At 53.6% G+C, this 18,176-nt stretch overlaps 1 protein-coding gene across 3 annotated transcripts in view; it reads left to right on the top strand.

The window, feature by feature from the left end:
- The first annotated feature begins 1,783 nt into the window (after window positions 1-1,783).
- Window positions 1,784-18,176, top strand: part of PKN1 (protein kinase N1) — a 23,236-nt gene continuing 6,843 nt past the window's right edge. For 2 of the 3 annotated variants that reach the window (XM_037041780.1, XM_037041779.1), the window contains exons 1-12: window positions 5,198-5,289; window positions 6,061-6,364; window positions 7,679-7,830; window positions 9,168-9,303; window positions 11,724-11,869; window positions 12,196-12,409; window positions 13,196-13,390; window positions 15,260-15,369; window positions 15,459-15,602; window positions 17,316-17,391; window positions 17,471-17,612; window positions 17,703-17,796. In XM_037041780.1, the coding sequence (XP_036897675.1) occupies window positions 5,251-5,289; window positions 6,061-6,364; window positions 7,679-7,830; window positions 9,168-9,303; window positions 11,724-11,869; window positions 12,196-12,409; window positions 13,196-13,390; window positions 15,260-15,369; window positions 15,459-15,602; window positions 17,316-17,391; window positions 17,471-17,612; window positions 17,703-17,796 (1,752 nt within the window). In that variant the 5' untranslated portion in view covers window positions 5,198-5,250. Of the gene's footprint in view, window positions 2,024-5,197; window positions 5,290-6,060; window positions 6,365-7,678; window positions 7,831-9,167; window positions 9,304-11,723; window positions 11,870-12,195; window positions 12,410-13,195; window positions 13,391-15,259; window positions 15,370-15,458; window positions 15,603-17,315; window positions 17,392-17,470; window positions 17,613-17,702; window positions 17,797-18,176 lie in introns of those variants that run through there. The other variant, XM_037041781.1, reaches the window with a different exon arrangement.

Raw genomic sequence — 18,176 nt, 5'->3', positions numbered from 1 at the left:
CTGAGTAAACGAATGCCAGAAGGTTGGAGTGAGAATTTGGCAGATTTCCCCAGCTCCATCCCTGGAGGGAACCTGGCAGGCAGCAGAAAGGCCTATCCCTAGGCAAGGTGGCCCAGTCCCTGGGTGAGCGTGGAGCCTTACTCTGTCACATTCTCCCCATCTGTAAATTGGGTGGGCTGGAGAATTAGAGGAAAACACCTTGTCCCTTAGGACAAGGGCCATAAACACCCTGGCTCCATTATTTGGGTGAGGGGCATCTCTCTGAGCCTCAGTTTCCTCATTTATAATTCTGGAGCAAAAATAACTAGCTCAAAGAATTCTTTCACTGAATGGATAAATATTCAAGGAACAGCCAACATGGCCTATTGGAGTGAACAAGTGGAAGGTGGGAGGAAAGGAGAAAGGGAAGGTGAAGGGGGCAGATCGTGCAGGGCCTTGTGGGCTGTGGTTGGAACTTTGGCTTTTACTTTGAAAAGGTGGGGGCCATAAGGGATCTAAGCAGAAAAGGGACAGGCGTTGACACCGTTGTTCATAGACACCCTTGTTCATAGACACCCTTGGCCTGTTAGGGAAAAAAGACTATGAGGTCAAGGGCAGAGCTGAAAGATCTGAAAGGAAGAGATGGGCGCTGGTCATTAACAGAAGATGGAAGAAGACTGGCCCCAATGGGGACCCTGGGAGGGGAGAGCAGTGGGCAGATTCTGGATCGGTATGTTTTCTCCTCTTCTTTTTTTTTTCTGTTAAAATCTCCAAGGAGTGGCGCACAGGGGGTAAAAAAGGGAAAACATCTTGCCCTGGTCTCTGGTGCGAGGCAAACCACTTACAACGGCCTGTCACCAAGGTACCCACAGCTCTCCGCGCTTTGGCAGGTCCCCGGAGGGCGACAGTGTGTAGGCACCACAGCCGGGGAGCGTTCCCAGCCTCGCGCGCCCCAGGGACCGCAGTTTGGCCCAGTCACCGGTTGTAAAGAGAGTGCGGGTTGGGCTAGGAGCCAAGCTTCGGTCTCCAGAGACTCCAGGAGACCCTGGAGAAGATCTGCAGAAGCCTCCACCCTCCGCCTCAGCTTGGGCACGACTCTGCATTTATGGAGCGCCAACTGCATACAGCAGCCTCTGAGAAGAGGCTGGTCTGCATTTTACAGAGGGGAATAATACAGCTTCAGCAGCCACAGGATCTACAGGGCGCACAGCGAGGCAGTGACGGAGTTGGGATTCAAACCTTTTTCACAAAGGCAGTAACAAAATATAGCAGCTAACACTTACCGAACGCTTCCTGAGTTCTCAGCACTGGGCCGGTACTATCTTATTCTATCAGCACCTGAGGAATAGGTGGGTAAATAACCGTTTCACAGATGAGAAGCTCGTAAGAGGTTTGGGGCTTCCCCCAAGGCATGGGGCTCTGAAAGTGAACCCAGAACCGCCCAGAGCTTCTTTGCAGGCAATGGGGGAGCTCCCATGCACTTGAAAGGGGGCCCCAGAGGCAGGAGATCCAGGAGGCCTGATCTTGCAAACACAGGGGGATGAATTATTTGTTGAGGGGTCCCAGGAGGCCCAAAGGCCTTCACCACTCCCTGCTTTGACCGGGTTCACTCTTTTCGGGTTTCCGCGCATTCAAATGGAGGACCCCTGGGCAGAATAAGGATCCTGAAGGTCTTCAGTAGGAGACCAAGCGCAGAGCAGAGGGGGCGCCAGGCAGGGCTCCCGCAGCCCCAGGGGCCGCCGGGAGCCCCGCCCCTCTGCCCCGCCCCCTCCCCGGGCGCCGACCTCCGCGGTCACGTGACGGGTCCGGCGGCCGCTGGGGCCGGAGGGCGCGGCGTGCGGACGCGGCGGCCAGGCCCAGCGGGGCCCGAGCAGAGCAGGCCGGAGAGGGCCGCTCGCCGGGCCTGGGTCCCGCTGTGCCCGCCCCCCTCCCCGCCCTCCACACCCAGCGCGGGGCGCACGCGCGCTCCTTTTGCCACCACCCCTCCCTCCGTGCGGGGACCCCTGGAGGGCGGCGCGAGGACATGGCCAGCGACGCCGTGCAGGTAGGCGCACCTGCATCTGCAGCCACTCCGCGGCCGCCGGGCGCTTGGCACTCCCGTCCGCGCGCTGCCGGGATCCCTGAGAGGGGGGCGGCCAGGGAGGGAGCCTCCCGAGCCCCTGGCGTCCCCTCTCTGGGCCAGTTCCGTGGAGTCAGCACTGCCCCTTTCTCGGCAGGTACGAGGTACGCACAGGGATAGCGGGGAGGTCCCAGAAGCTCTCGCTGCAACCCCAAACTTCACCCATCCCCAAGAATTTGAGGGGGCGCCGCGGAGTCGCGACTTTGGTTGTCTGAGACTGGCTCTGCGTCCTAGTGCCTATTAGCCCCCGTCAGTCTCTCCTACCCCAGTTCCCCTCAGCGTTCGGTTCTCGGCAGGTGCCGCTCCACCTGGGGCAGGTGCCTGGCTTGTTGCCTAGGCAGGGGAGGAGGCCACCCGGCACGTGACCTTCCCCGGTACAACAAAGCTTCAGCGGCCCCGCCTCCAGACTTGAGTTTTACGAGGGTCCCAACGCTCCCTGATTGGCACCTGTTGGTAGAAGTGTCGGAGTCACCTCACTAGGTGGGGGGGATGGGGAATCCACAGGGCCACCCTCAGGCTGCCAGGTGTAACCCGACCCAAGGTGGGAGTACCTGGGTCAACAGTCTGGGGATTCTCTTATATCTGGAATTCTACCTGGGCATGGGTAGCAGGGCTGGGTCAAACCGCTCCCCCTTACCCCCCCACACTCACACACAGGTATACACATATGCAGGGGCACAGATGACTGGCACCAATCTGCTGCCAAGCCATGTTCTCCCTGTGCCACCTTGTAGACATGACAGCCCTGAACTCACCTTTGACATGCATGGCCAGGATGACTCCTGACCTTCTTTGGTTTGGTGACCCAAATCTGAGACATGTCCTGTGCCCCCTTAGTGCCTCACCATCTCACTGTTGTCCTGTGGTGCTGTGTAACCAGGTTCTCATCTCCTTCTGCACCTGCCCTTCATCCCCTCTGTGTCTGCCCCATGTCCCCCTTTCCCCCACCCCAGTCCTGCTGATGGCCTGCCAGCCTTGCCGAGGAGCTGGGCGTATCTGGTGTTGCAGATCACACAAGGTCAGACCTTGGGGCTGGGGAGGGCCAGGGTTCCTGTCTCTCCCCTGGCCTTGGGAGGGCTGATTAGGAATCCCCAGCACATGCATGTGCTTGGTGTATACCATATGTGACCTGGATGGAGGCTGTGATTCCTGGAACGAGGCTGAACCTGTGCCCTCGTTCCCTTTCCCATCTCTTGCCCGCTTTCACCCCACCCTCCTGTTCATCCCTCTCTTGTGGCTGCTTGGGCCTGCCACCCTATCCCTCTGTCTGTCCAACTTGTGCCTGTCTGTTCTGTGTCCGGCAGACGGATGTCCTGTCCAGATTCCGGAAACGCCCAAAGCATTGAAATCTCCGGACGTGGGGGTCTAGGTCCCTGCCTGCTCTTGGAAGAGGGGGGAATTCTGGGAGGTGGGCCGTTTGAACCTGCGGTCTCCTGCTTTACAATGAGAGGTGGAGGAGCAGGGATTCTCTAAGGTTGGGCCAGTGCCAAATGTTCCCCCTGCTGGCCCTCAGGTGACCCCTGCCTCCTGGGTAGGAGTGAGTCACCCTAGGGAGGAGAACCCAGAAGGCCGGGCCTCCCTTCCTTCTGCTCTGCATATTCTCAGGCCTCAGCTGCCAGAGGGCGCCTGCTCTGCTCTGCCTGGGCCCCCATTTGAAATGATTCTGCTCCTTCCTGGCTGTACCCCTGCTCTGCCTGCTGGGGGCCGGGTGGGGCTGGGCAGTGGGCAGGGCCTAGTTGGGAGTGGGAGTATTAGATGACCCTATTAAATTCCAGTGCTGTCACTTCCTTGCTATGTGTTCTCAACCAGGTGCCTTTGCCTATGTGAGCTTCAGTTCTGCCATTAGAAAAATGGGACTAAGAGGGTGTCCATGGTAGGGAGACATACACCAGTGCTCTGCAGGCGGGGCTGCTGTGAAAGGCTTACTGGCAGTTGTGGTCAGCAGCCCAGGGTGTTAGTCTGTGTCCTTTAACCCAGGGTTTCTCAGCCTTAGCACTGTTGATATTCAGGGCTGAATCATTCTTTGAGGTGGGGACTGTCCTGTGCACTGTAGGTTGTTGAGCAGAATCCCTGGTCTCAACCCACTAGATGCCAGTAGCACCCCCTTTCCACCCTCAGTTGTGACAACCAAAAATATTTCTGGGTGGTGTCAAATGCCCCCAGAGGTGGGGTGTGGGAAATCCCCCTTCCCATTAAGAACTACTCTGTCATCTCTCTGAGCCTGTTTCCTCACCTGTAAAGTGGGGGAGAATAATGGCAGTAGCTCAGGATTAATGTGAGTAGTTGGTAGGATTGTGGGAGTGAGGCTCTTAGCCTGCTGTAAACCCTCCCTGGGAGCAGCTGCCCTTGGGGTTGGTCAGGAGCCAAGTCAAGGAAGACTTTCTTCATCTCTGAAACGGGTTCTCTTAGTTGGGGGAGGACACTGACAACCTAGCCTGCACTAGGGTTCCAGGCATTCCTGTTTTAAATCCTGGTTCTGCTTCTTGCTGTGAGAATGTGGGGCAAGTTATATAATCATTCTGGGCCTCAGTTTCCTCATCTCAAAAATGGGGTGATAATAGAACCTGCCTCATGGACTTCATTAGTTGACTTGGGTGCTGCATGTAGTAACTGCTGTTATTATTACGGTTATTATTTCTCAAGTCATATTTGAGCTTCAGGGGATTGCTGGTTTGGGAGTACTATCACCCCACCCCTCCAGTGCTGTCTTCTCATGATTAGGTCTCAGGGAGGTGTCCTTGGCCTGGCCACGCCCCCTAGGCCTCCAGGCTGTGGTCAGCAGCGGTGAGCACCCAGAGAGGAAGCCGGAAGTTGTGATGGCTTGCATCTGCAGGCAGGGGGCTGGCTCCTGTAAACACTCACGGACATTTGCATATCAGTGTATACCTGTGTTCTGTGCATATACCTGTAGGTATATGAGAGTGTGTGTACCCTGGGGTCAGCCCCAGGAGCCTGTGTACACTTGGGGGAGTCTGTCTTCAAGTCCACTCAGATGGGGGCTGAGTGGAAAGGTTCTCTAGATGCACTAGAGCCCCGGAGCTGGCTGGGCGCAGGGGTTGCTGGGAGCTAGCAGGAAAGAGGAAGTGGCCTGTGAGAGGCCCTGGCAGGGCTGAGGTTCAGGAAGAGGGCAGGGCCCTCAGCCGGGACCCAGGATGGCGCAGGCTGATCCTACTTTGGACCAGGAGCTGGAGGTGGGGGCTGGGGTCCCTGTGGGAGGAGGGCAGAAGAGGACCCCAAGCGGCACAGGCAAGAGGCCCTGCCTCAGTTTTGGACAGAGGGGAGGAGATGGGTTAGAGTTTTTAGTGTGGAAGATGAAACTCTCGGGGCCCTTTCGGGCTCCCACATCAGGAAGATAGAGGAAGGAGGAGACAGGGCTCTGCTTCTTAGGGTCCGGGCTATAGAGGGTGACAGGAGGGGAAATGGGGCCTGCCCTTGGGACCTCCTAGATGGAGGTATAGCCAAGGGAAGGTGAGGCCTTCCCTTGGCACCTTGTAGTTGGAGATTTAGTCAACAGGAGGAGGAGCCTGCTTTTGGGACCTCAACTCCATAGTTTTGGGGGGCAGCAGAGGCCTGCCTTTGATACTTCCTTGATTGGGGGGGTAGCAGAAGGAAGGTGGGATCTGCCCTTAGAACCTGCTAATCTCGAGGGACAGCACAGGGGAGAAGGGGTCTGCCCTTTGGACTTTGTCACTTGGAGGGCAATAGAAGGGAGACAGGGCCTGTAGTTGGAGGAGCACATGGGTGATGGGAACTGTGTAAGAAACAGATGAAGGGAGATAGGACTGTACCCGTGGGGCCCCTAAGGCAAGGCTTTGTCTCATCTCCTAATTTGGTGGTCAGAGGGTGTGGAGCGAGTCCTGTCTTGGGAGCCCTGGGCCAGGAGGGGGCCAGGCCTGGCTGGCTGTGTGCAGTTTGCACCTTGCATCCTCCTGGTCCCACTGACCCTGTTCTGCCCCCCACAGAGTGAGCCCCGCAGCTGGTCCCTACTGGAGCAGCTGGGCCTGGCGGGTGCGGACCTGGCAGCCCCTGGGGTGCAACAGCAGCTGGAACTAGAGCGGGAGCGGCTACGGCGAGAGATCCGCAAAGAGCTAAAGCTGAAGGAGGGTGCTGAGAACCTGCGGCGGGCCACCACCGACCTGGGCCGCAGCCTCGGACCTGTGGAACTGCTGCTGCGAGGCTCCTCGCGCCGGCTCGACCTGCTGCACCAGCAGTTGCAGGAGCTGCATGCCCACGTGGTGCTGCCTGACCCTGCAGCTGCCACCCATGGTGAGAAGGGCCTTCCTCAGGGGCGGTGGGACTGCAGGGGAGCCACTGCCAGGGGCTCAGCTCACACTCAATCACAACAGCCTCAAAACAGTTAGAACAGACATCCAAACCAACATGATCACACCCACACCCGGGCAACATCCAGAGACTTGCAAGGTCACACAAGTACCTAAAGACACACATAGTCACACCAACTCCGGGACAACACCAAAGGACCCACACAGGGTCATACCATATCTTGAAGCACACACCAACACCTAGACAACTTCCAAAGGATCTACGTGGTGTCACACTAATATCCAGACTCACGTAGTCACACCAATACAGACAACACCCAAGGACCTAGACAATATCATGTGAATACCCTGCAAGTCTCAGAGTTACTACAATACCCAGAGACTTCCATACTGCCACCCAGCACCCAAACAAATGTACACAGTCACCCCAACATACAGACCACACCCAGAGACTCACACATGACTACACCAACCCTCACAGGTTCACACACACACACATGAGCTGCTCAGCTCTTTCAGACGTACACTGTCCCACCTACAGCCAGAGACTTATATGCACAATGGGACAAGGCCTGAAGGTTCAGTGCCACTTATACCAACAGTCTTTCCATACACATAGGCATATTAACAGCTAGGGACCCATACTGTCCTATCAACACTCTAAGGCAGTGAGAGAGTTTGGCCAACACCCAGAAGCTCATATGGTCACATCTATACCTGGAGTCTCCCCCGTACCCAGTCACATGACTCTCCAAGAGAGCCATGCCAGCTATGACCTGAATATCAGGGCATACCCACACTCAGACACTCAGACATGATCATACCAGCACCTGAGATCTGAACACATAGTTGTGCCACAGTCGGAAACACACACATAGGGCTGCCCTAGCACCCACAATCTCATACAGCCCTTCTAACACCTGCTGTCTCATGTGGTTGCACATGTGCTGAGGGAGATACTCCTTTCATCCTGCCAACACCCCATGAGTTAAGAGATACAACCACAGCACACCCATGGACTCTACACAGCTGTGTAAAGAATTAGGGGCTTCTGTTCATGGTCTCACCAACACTGAGGACTCACGCACACCTGGACACTAGCGCCTGCTCATACATGATGGTCCTGCCCCAGCCCTGAGGGGGTTCCCTGTGAGGTTTGGGGTGGTTGGATCCTCTGGGCCCTGGTCTGGGGATGGAATCCAGGCTGGGCAGAGGGCAGGTCCTCTCAGCTGGGCCAAACCTCCTGGGCAGCTGGAGGTGAGGTCCCTGGTGACTCTGTCCTATCCATCTTCTGCAGAAGCTCCCCAGTCTCCTGGTGAGGGTGGCCCGACCTGCTCAGCCACCAACCTGAGTCGTGTGGCTGGCTTGGAGAAGCAGCTGGCTATCGAACTGAAGGTGAAGCAGGGGGCAGAGAACATGATCCAGACATACAGCAACGGCAGCACCAAGGTGGGGGCACAAGCAGGTACCCCATGTGCTTGTATGACCATGGACAGCGAGTGGGGGAGGACAGGGGATGGTGGGTGGCTGGGAGGCAGGACTGGGGTGCAGAGAGCTCCTAGGGGCATATGGGAAAAGGTGTGACTGTGTGTGATGTCAGACACATGGCAGAGACCACCCCCCCAGGAATTTAAGGGTGTACATGGTCAGGTCACCACGCGGCCACTCACTGCTACTGGCATCTCTCTGACACATCACGTCATGACCTTAACACACAGAAACATACCCATGGTCATAACATCTAGAGTCACAGAGTCATAGCAACACCTAGATGCACACACCATCATAACACATAGAGACACTACTATACCCACAGATACACCATTAAATTCATAGCCAGTGACAGGAGTTATCCCAAAGACACCCCCCAGTCATACCAACAGGGGAGACACAGTCGCAGGTCTGGACTGACACCTAGAGACACTCACACAGACCTGCTGCTATAGACACTTCCTTACTCTTGCTTGTGTACACACACAAACATAAGTATTAAATGTGAGGACATGGAGCACAAAGATTATTTTTTTCTACCTTTTATTGAGGTGTAATATACAGACATAATTTGTGGAAAACTGAAGTGTACAACCTGATGAATTTTTACTGTGTACATACCACCCCCATCAAAATCCAGGATGTTTCCAGTCACCCAGAAAGTTCCCTCCTGCCCCCTTTAGTCAATCCCCAGGCCTCTGTCACCACAGGTTAGTTTTGTCTGGTTTTGAACCACAGCACAAAGTAGATGGAGGAATCCAAGATCAGTGTCCACAAGGGGTCCCAGGCTATGCCCAGTCTTTACCACGCCTTGAACTGCACACACAAACATCCGGAGCCCCATTTATAGCAGACTGTCTCACACACACATGGAGTCACCCTTGAAGACGCACCGCATGGCTGCGGTCAGTGCTACACCTGCCATGGGGACAGGTATGTGTGCTGCAGCTCATGCATATACAGTGCCTGCCGGTGCCAGGCACAGCCCTGAGCACTGCATGCAGATCAGCTGCTTTAATTCTCAGCTCAGTGGGGATCAGTGCTCTTAGTACTGACCCCATGCCCACAAATTGAGGAAACAAGCCCAGGGAGGTTAAGTGGCTTACCCAAAGTCACCGGGCTGTGGCAGAGTCAGGATTCAAGCCCTATGGGCTGTGTCACCCCTCCACATCCAGGAACACACATACACAAACACTGTCACACAGTCGCCCGGGGCCTGCACTGTGTGGACTGCAGAACCAGTGGTTGGACCCCACCTGTCTAGCCATCCTCTCATGGCCCATCTCTGCCCCCAGGACCGGAAACTGCTGTTGACGGCCCAGCAGATGCTACAGGACAGTAAGACCAAAATTGACATCATCCGCATGCAGCTCCGCCGGGCGCTGCAGGCCTGCCAGCTGGAGAGCCAGGCAGCTCCAGACGAGGCCCAAGGTGAGTCCCTCGCCTTGAGACAGCTTAGCTTGCATGCAGACTCACGGTGCTCAGCTCCCAGCCTTGTGAGGGATCCCCTTCTGTGGCGGGGAGGTGGGTGCTGTGGTCACTCTGTGACTAGAACCCACTCCCAACCCTTTCTGGGCTTCAGTTTCCCATTTTGTTCCACTCAAGGTTTGTACTGGATCAGGTATCGGCAAATTGTAGCCCACAGGCCAAATCTGCTACTGCTTTTTTTTTTTTTGGTAAAAACATTTATATTGGCACACATCCATACCGTTTCATTTACTATTACGTAAGGCCAGTTTTGTTCTGGGACAGCAGAGCTGAGTAGTGGCAACAGAGCCCGTGTAATCTGAAAAGCCAAAAATAATTTACTCCCTGGCTCTTCATAGAAAAAAATTGCAGCCGCCTGGACTGAGTGGTTGCTTTGTCATGTTGGTTCCTGGTGTGTAGAATTGTGGGGGTCCACAGCCTGTGGATCTCTGTCAGAGAGTGCCTGGGGGTATCTCAACCTGATCGTCAACCTGAATTTGGGGTAGGGTCTTGATGAATTGTGTGACTGTGTCTGTGCTGCTGACGTGTGTCAGTGTTAGTGTGGCTGTTGGGACCAGTGGTTGACTGTGCCCTGGTAACTGTGATGATGTGTGTGTCACCACAACATAGGAGAGTAAGCTGTTGGTGGGTGTTAGGGTGTTTGGGCTGCTACTACAGAACCATAGACCGGGGGGGGGGCGTTAATAAACAGTAGAAATTTACCACTCACAGTTCTGGAGGCTGGAAGTCCAAGATTGAGGTGCTGGCAGTTCAGGTGTCTGGTGAGCCCACTTCCTGGTTCATAGATGGTGTCTTCTAGCTGTGTCTTCATGTGGCAAAAGGAGTGAGGGAGCTCTCGGGGGTCTCTTCTGTAAAGGCACTAATCCCATTCATGAAGACTCCACCTTCATGATCTGATCACCTCCCAGAGGTACCACCTCCTAACACGGCCACACTGGGGCTGGGTTTCAAGTTAGGAATTTTAGGGAGACACACTCATACCATAGCGGTGCAGCTTGTAACTCAGATGACAATGTGTGTGTCTTCAGAGGGGTGTCATGGTGACTGTGTGATTGCCCATCCGTGTTGTGAATGTCCTTGTGGTTTCTCAGTGATGGTGTGTGATGGTATGATCATGGCCATGTGCCCCTGGGTGATATCATGACCTAGGTGACCATGTGACTTTTCCATGTAAATGTTAAAGTCTCAGTGATTGTCTGAGTGCCTCGTGAAAGCAGGGCTAGAAGCAAGGGTGTGACTATGGTTATAGGATGGCATGCCTCTGACTGTCAGGGTTTCTGTGACACTGTTTGTATTGTTGGTGTCCAGGTGAGTGCCACACACCTGTGGGTAACAGTGTGACTCTCTGCCAGCATGTGAGTGTGGGTCATTATGCAGGACAGCGAGACTGTCCCTGGAACCCACAGCCATGGATAAGTTGTCTGTGACCTTTTGCCTCTGAGTGACATGTTCCCTGTACACCTATGTGACAGTATGTCCTTGTGCTTGTTCCTGTGTCATTGGGTGACTGGCTGTGTTCTTGTGACTTCATACTGGGTGTGACAGCCAGCCTAATTCCTTTTGACATTGGGCTTCTCCATCCCCATCAGTATCAGTGACACTGCCCTGCCTGTGATGGCATTTCTTTGCCCATCTCTGTGTTGTATCTATGTGGCAGTGTAATTGAGTTTTTACCATTTTCCCTGGGCTGGAGTTAGAGTCCCGGGAGTTCTGCCACGGTGTGACTGTGTCTCGAAAGGGTCTTGTGATCATGTCTATCTGCCCCTGTGACAGTGTCCCTTTGCCAAGGGAAATCGGGTTGTTTCTGGACTTTTGCTCTTAGAAAGAAGGCTGCCATGAGTAACCGTGTGTGTATGTCAAGCGCAGAGGTGTTCCTATGGGACACGGCCCTGGACTTGGGTTGAAGAGTAAACACAGTGGTGATTTTGATGGATGTGGCCAAACTGCCTCCATTGGAAGGCAACTTGTATTCCCATCAGCAATGAATAAAAGTTATTTTTTAAAAGTGTCCTTGTGTCTGTGTGACTCTATCCTTGTGGCTGTCCATTTGTCCATGGTGCCCCCACGACAGTCCCTGGGGATGAAGTGGAGTCTGACAACGTTTCTGTCCCTAAGCCTGTGTTGACAGCATGCCTGTGTATATGGCTGCCCCAGTGTAACAGCCTCTGTCTGTGGGACCATCTCTGTGGGTGACAGTATTTGTATTAAAGAGGCTGACTACCCCTTGGGTGAAACTTGATAAATGCCAGTGTCCGTATGTCTGTGGCCAGTTCCTGTTCTTGCCGAGGGCTGTGTGTCTGGATCTGGGTCAGCTGGCCCTGGGTCCCAGGCCAGCCTCACTGCTGTGTGTCCCGTGCCCACAGGGAGCCCAGACCTGGGTGCTGTAGAGCTGCGCATAGAGGAGCTGCGGCACCACTTCCGAGTAGAGCACGCGGTGGCCGAGGGCGCCAAGAACGTGCTGCGCCTGCTCAGCTCCGCTAAGGCTCCGGATCGCAAGGCTGTCAGTGAGGTGAGCCCCAGGTCCAACCGGCGTGAAGGGTGGGGCCTTCGCTGAGAGCGGGGTGTAAGCGAAGGCGGGAGCTTGCAGTGGGGGTGGGCCCTTGCCTGGGCTTGCCAAGGTGGTGGTGCGGCAGTGCCTGGGCCTGGTTTTCAGAGAGCTCAGAGGTAGGACCAAGAGGGTTTGTGTTTGGGGTCTCCAGGGGAAAGGAGCCCTAGGGAGAACTTAGTGGGTGAACTAAGAGGCCTGAGAACTGAGAACTTAGAGGCCTGGTTCTCCGCTTGGAAAAGGGTACCCTCAGCCTGGCTGCATCCCCAGCCCAGCCCCTCCCATTGCAGGCCCAGCTGAAGCTGACTGAGTCTAACCAGAAGCTGGGGCTCCTTCGAGAGGCTCTGGAGAGGCGACTCGGAGAGCTGCCTGCCGACCACCCCAAGGGGCGGCTGCTGCGCGAGGAGCTCGTGGCAGCCTCTTCTGCAGCCTTCAGTGCCCGCCTGGCTGGGCCCTTCCCTGCTACACACTACAGCACCCTATGCAAGCCTGCGCCGCTCACAGGTGGGGCCTGACCGCTCCTACATGAACCCACCCCTGCAGCTCTGGACTCTTGACCCTTCAGTTCCCCAGCCCCAAGACCCCCACCCTCAACCCCACCCGGATTTGCAGACTTCCATCCCACTGTTCCCTTATTTTCCCCTTTACCCCAGACCTCTAGCCTGGGTCCCATTTCTTTAATCCAGACAGCCGCTTGCACCCTGGGCTTCCTGTCCCACCCTGCCCTCTGATTCTGGACTTCTGTTCCCCATACCCCCACTCTCACTTCCCCCACTCTCCCTACCTGCCTCTTTTTGCTGCAGCCATAATCCTCCAGTCCACTCTCAGAATCATCAGTGCTGAACCTCCGACCCAGCATCAACCCCACCCCATTTAGACTCCTCGGCCACTCTCTCACCAGACCAGCCCGATAGTAGACCCAAGCACCTACCTCAGCACCTTCCCCAGACCTCAGATCAGCCCTCTTGATCATACTTGGGCCCCCTAGCTCTACTCTGCTTCTCCTTGCATGGACTTCCAGCCTATGCCCTGAACCTCTTTTCTGTTCTTAAATATCAGCATCTGGAGCCCCTCCCCAGCATGGCCCATGACAGCTTCGTCCTCTGTCCCTGGTCCCACATTTTTTTCTGGCCACAGCCACTCCTGCATCAGACCCCCTGCCCCACTCTGGTTATCCCTCAGCAGCTCCCACTTGCATGCTGGCTGCTTCTGTATATGTTCACTTCACCTGGGGTCTCCTCCCTTCAACCTGCCCAAATGTGATCCCCCCTGATCCTGACCCTCCCTCAGGGACCCTGGAGGTGCGTGTGGTGGGCTGCAAGGACCTTCCAGAGACCATCCCCTGGAACTCCTCATTCTCAATGGGAGGGCCTGGGACCCCGGACAGCCGCACCCCCTTCCTGAGCCGCCCAGCTCGGGGCCTTTATAGCCGAAGTGGAAGCCTCAGTGGCCGGAGCAGCCTCAAAGCAGAAGCTGAGAACACCAGTGAGTGGGCATCAAGAACTGTTTGGCGGGGGATGCGGTGGGGTGGGGGTAGGGTCCTAGGATGCCACACATTTGTAACACTATAACAAACGCACACATCACACTCATTAAGATGGTACTATAGGCTATAGCCAGGTAGCTCAGTAGGTTACGGTGTTCTCTGATGCACCAAGGTTGCAGGTTCAATCCCCAGCCAGGGCACATGCAACAGTCAACCAGTGATTGCATAAGTGGAACAACAGATCAGTGTTTCTCCCTCCCTTCCTCTCTCTAAAATCAATAAAAGATTTAAAACAAAAAAAGATAGATACTATAAAACAAAACAAAATATCAGGTATTAGAAGTGGAGAAATTGGAACCCTTGTGTATAGTTGGTTGGAATGAAAAATGGTACAGCCACTGTGGAAAAAAACATGGTAGATCCTCAGAAAGTTAAACATGGAATTCCATGTGACCCAGTGGTCCCCCCTCTGAGTATATACCCAAAGGAACTGAAAGCAGGGTCTTGAAGAGATCGATTGTACACCGTGATCACAGCAGCACAACTCACAATGGTCAACAGGTAGAAGCAACCCAAATGTCCCTGGTGAATGAATAGATAAACACAGTGTGGTGTAACAGCATGATGGAATGTTATCCAGCCTTGGAGGGAATGCTGACACATGTTACAACATGGGTGAACTTGAGGGTGTTATGCTCAGTGATGGAAGCCAGTCACAAAAAGACAAACACTGTACGATTCCACTTACGCAAGGTATCTAGGGGAGTCCAGTTCATAGGGATGGAGAGAACGGCGTTTCCCAGTGACTGGGGGAGGAGGCTGGGGAGCTGGTGTGTGATGAGTACAGAGTTTCAGTCTGAGCAGACGAAAGAGTTCTGGGGATAGTCTCAGTGTGAATAAACTCAACGTCATGTAGCTGTCCCCCTACAATGATTGTGGTGGGGACTTACGTGAATTTTACCACAGCTAAAAAAGCTTTTATATTTATATATGTGTGTGTATGCATGTATATGTTATATACATGCACACACATACACATGCACACAAAATAGTGTGTATCAAAGAAGAATAACAATAGGGCAAACACTTGTGTTTCTACAGGCTGAGAAATAGGACTCTGTAAGACTCCCCAGGCACCCTCCCCAATTCCAGCCCCTCCCTCTGTCCTAGAGGTTGTTACTTTTCTGACTTTATGGTTGTCTTTTTTTTTTTTAGCTCTGTAATTTTAGCACCTATGTTTGGGATATAGTTTAATTTTGCCTGATGTTCGAACTTCCTGTATGTGGAAGCGTACAAAATGTATTCCCCAGTGGTGGCTTCTCTCAGTTGGTGGTGTTTGGGAGACGGATCCATGTGGTTGTGCGGAACCATAGTTCGTTCATTCATTTGTACTCCTGTTTAATAGTCCATTGTCTTAAACTGAGCCAAAGTGACGTGTTTCTTTTAGGTCAAAATAGTGGAGTATCAACAATTTCTTGGTTCAATTAATAAGACAGAATTGTCATTTATATATTAATTCTTCTGTTAGTGGACAGGGAGATGTTTCTAATTTGGAGCCATTATGTAAGCATCATATTTATGCATCTGCTGCCGAATATCTGCATACATTTTTCTAGGGCAAATGTTTAGGAGTATATTACTGGAATGTGCATATAGAATAAAATGAATTTGGGTCCCTACCTCACATCATGTACAAAAATCAACTGGAGGTGGATTAAAGGTCTTAATGTGAAAGGTAGAAGTGTAAAGCTTTGTCAAAACAGCATAGCAGAATATTATGATAGAAAATAATATGATAAAAATATTTGATAAGGTATAAGAGAGATTCCCACTGCAGCATTTCCTGACCCGCCCCGGCCCCGTTCCAGGTGAGGTCAGCACTGTGCTCAAGCTGGATAACACAGTGGTGGGACAGACATCCTGGAAGCCATCTGGCCCCAATGCCTGGGACCAGAGCTTCACCCTGGAGCTGGAGAGGGTGAGCTAGGCTTGCGGGTGATGGGGTGTGAAAGAAGAGGGTTCTGGGCCTTGGGCACACCCGGTGATGGCCCTTTCCTTTCCCTCGAGGCACGGGAACTGGAACTGGCTGTGTTCTGGAGGGACCAGAGGGGCTTGTGTGCCCTCAAATTCCTGAAGTTGGAAGATTTTTTGGACAACGAGAGGCATGAGGTCCAGCTGGATATGGAGCCCCAGGGCTGCCTGGTGGCTGAGGTACAGCCCAACCCCCGACCCTGAGAAAATCCTTCCTTCCTCTCCAGCTCCCAGTTTTCTAGAAAGAAAAGATATGTTTTCAATTGGTCTCAGGACCTTAAATAAAAGCACGTATAATTAGTCATGTCAGTGACACGACTTATGCTTGGATTGGTTTTGTTTTGAGGCAAGATTTTTTAAAAACTTAAAATCACAAAATTTTGTCCAGCTAGAAAAGACAAACATAACTTAGCAACATGCTGTGGCATGTGGCAACATGTGCTACCAGAGCCATGGTCGTGTAGAGAGAGAGTTCTTCTGCAGGGGTGTTAGGTGCACATCAGGGCACCCCACCCCGCCCTGAGCACTGTAGACCAGGGCGGGGGCAGATCGTTCTCGCTGCAGGGCCGTCCTGCACACAGTCGGGTATTGAGCAGCATCCTGGTTTCCCCCATCCCAGAATGCTAGTAGCAGCCCCCCAGTTGTGACAGCCACATCATCTACAGACATTGTCAGTGTCCCCTGGTTGAGAGGCCATGGTCTAGCTGACCCCTTGTAGTACGAACCAAGCTTTGTCCCAAGTACTTTGTTGACATTAGCTTGTCAGTCCCCACAACAGCTCAATGCACAGCTGACAGAAGAGCAAACTGGGGAATAGAAAGGGAAGATCCCTGGCTCCTTATTTTAGCCAAAATTATCCTAAAAGTGTTTTAAAACTTGCCTCTAACATACCATGGGCCCTGTGTTACGTACCTGCACTACCTCCCAGAGCCCTGTCAGTGCACAACAGCTCCTATGTGATCTCGCAGAGCGGCCGTGGAAGGGAACCTCAGTGGCAGGGCCGCTCCTCCGTCAGGAACTAAATCCAAGCGAGAATGGTGGGGATTGGTCCCAGGGGCAAATTCTGAAGCCTCCAAGGTTTAACTACAGCATTTGATTTTGTTTTATGCTCTTCCCAAATGCTGTCCAGAGCTCCGTGAAGTTCTGTTGGCGATGAGCCAACAACAGTTGCGTTCTGTTGTGGAAGGAAATGTTTTATGTCTGCGTCGTTCAGTATAGTAGTTGCCAGCCTACTAGCCACTTGAAGCATGGCTAGTGTGACCAGGAAACTGAAATGTTAATGTCACTTAAATTATACTTCATTTGAATAGCCACATGTGGCTATTGGCAGCCGTATTGGACACATACAGTGACAGCATTCTAAGACTCAGCACTTTCTAGAAGATGTGTTGGCATCGGGCAAATTCAACTAGACCAGTGGTTGCCCCACCTGGGTGGGCACTAGTGTCACCTGGAGGGCTATTAAAATGCAGACGCTGGGCTGTACCCCCAGTGTTTCTGAATCAGTGGGTCCAGGTCAGAGGCCCAAGGATCTGCATTTCCAGCACCTTACCAGGTAATGCTGATCTGTAGTCCTGGGACTGCCCTTGGGCATCAGGGCACTAGATGATGTAGCACCTGTTTGCTAGAGTTGAATGTGCATCTTGTTGAGCTACACTCCCTCCCTACCCCTTGAGAAAAACTTGGGTGCCTGCTTCTTATTTTTCCAATATGGCACTTTAGGGGGTTGCCCTGCCAAACAATGGATTGGTTTTGTAACCCCTTAACACGATGCAGTGCCACAGTAATTGGAACCCCCAAAACATGGGTGTGCACACCTGTGTTCCTGAGGGCTTCTCCACCAAGGTGCCTGGAGGTGGGTGAGGGTCCTTACCCCTTGACCCCTCTCCCCAGGTCACCTTCCGCAATCCTGTCATTGAGAGGATACCCCGGCTTCGACGGCAGAAGAAAATCTTCTCCAAGCAGCAAGGTGAGTGGGCGGCTCAGGGCAGGGGAGAGGCCAGGGGCCCCTGGAGCATCACAGAGTGTGACTCTGCCTGTCACCCCAGGGAAGGCATTCCAGCGTGCTAGGCAGATGAACATCGATGTCGCCACCTGGGTGCGTCTGCTTCGAAGGTTCATTCCCAATGCCACAGCCACGGGCACCTTCAGCCCCGGGGCTTCTCCTGCATCTGAGGCCCGGTCCACAGGGTAAGGAGGGAAGGCCGTGGGGATCCCAGATGCCCCAGTTGCTTCGCAGGCTGCTGGGTCCAAATACAACCTCCTTTTTTTGTACTACAGTGACATATCCGTGGAGAAGCTGAACCTTGGGGCTGATTCAGACAGCTCATCCCAGAAGAGCCCTCTGGGCCTTCCTTCCAGCCCACTGAGTCTGGTAAGCATCTCTCTCTTCCCCCTAGGCCTAGCTAGGCAGCACCAGGGTGCCTCCTTCCCAGGTGAAGTCCCAGAGACCACCAGGAGCTTCCTGGGTCACAAAGCACTCCATGGCCGAACCTGGGTCCAGTTCTTCATAATCAATAAAAACATGAGCTCAAGAGTCAGGTTTCCTGGGTTTCCATCCCACTCTGCTATCTCCTACCTATGTGACCCATGCCAGGCCACCTCACCTCTCTGTGCTCAGTACACCACCCTGTAAAAATGAGCATGTTTAAAAACTAATGTCAAAGATAGAAGTCAAGCCCTGAACAGTGTGGCTCAGCTGCTTGGGCATCACCTACCAAAGTGAAAGGTCACCAATTCAATACCTGGTCAGGG

Source organism: Sturnira hondurensis, unplaced genomic scaffold (genome assembly GCF_014824575.4).
Source record: "Sturnira hondurensis isolate 20B ecotype Veracruz unplaced genomic scaffold, ASM1482457v3 Scaffold0003213, whole genome shotgun sequence".
Taxonomy (NCBI): domain Eukaryota; kingdom Metazoa; phylum Chordata; class Mammalia; order Chiroptera; family Phyllostomidae; genus Sturnira; species Sturnira hondurensis.
Note: the sequence above shows the minus strand (reverse complement) of the source record. Positions and strands in the feature narration are given on the sequence as shown.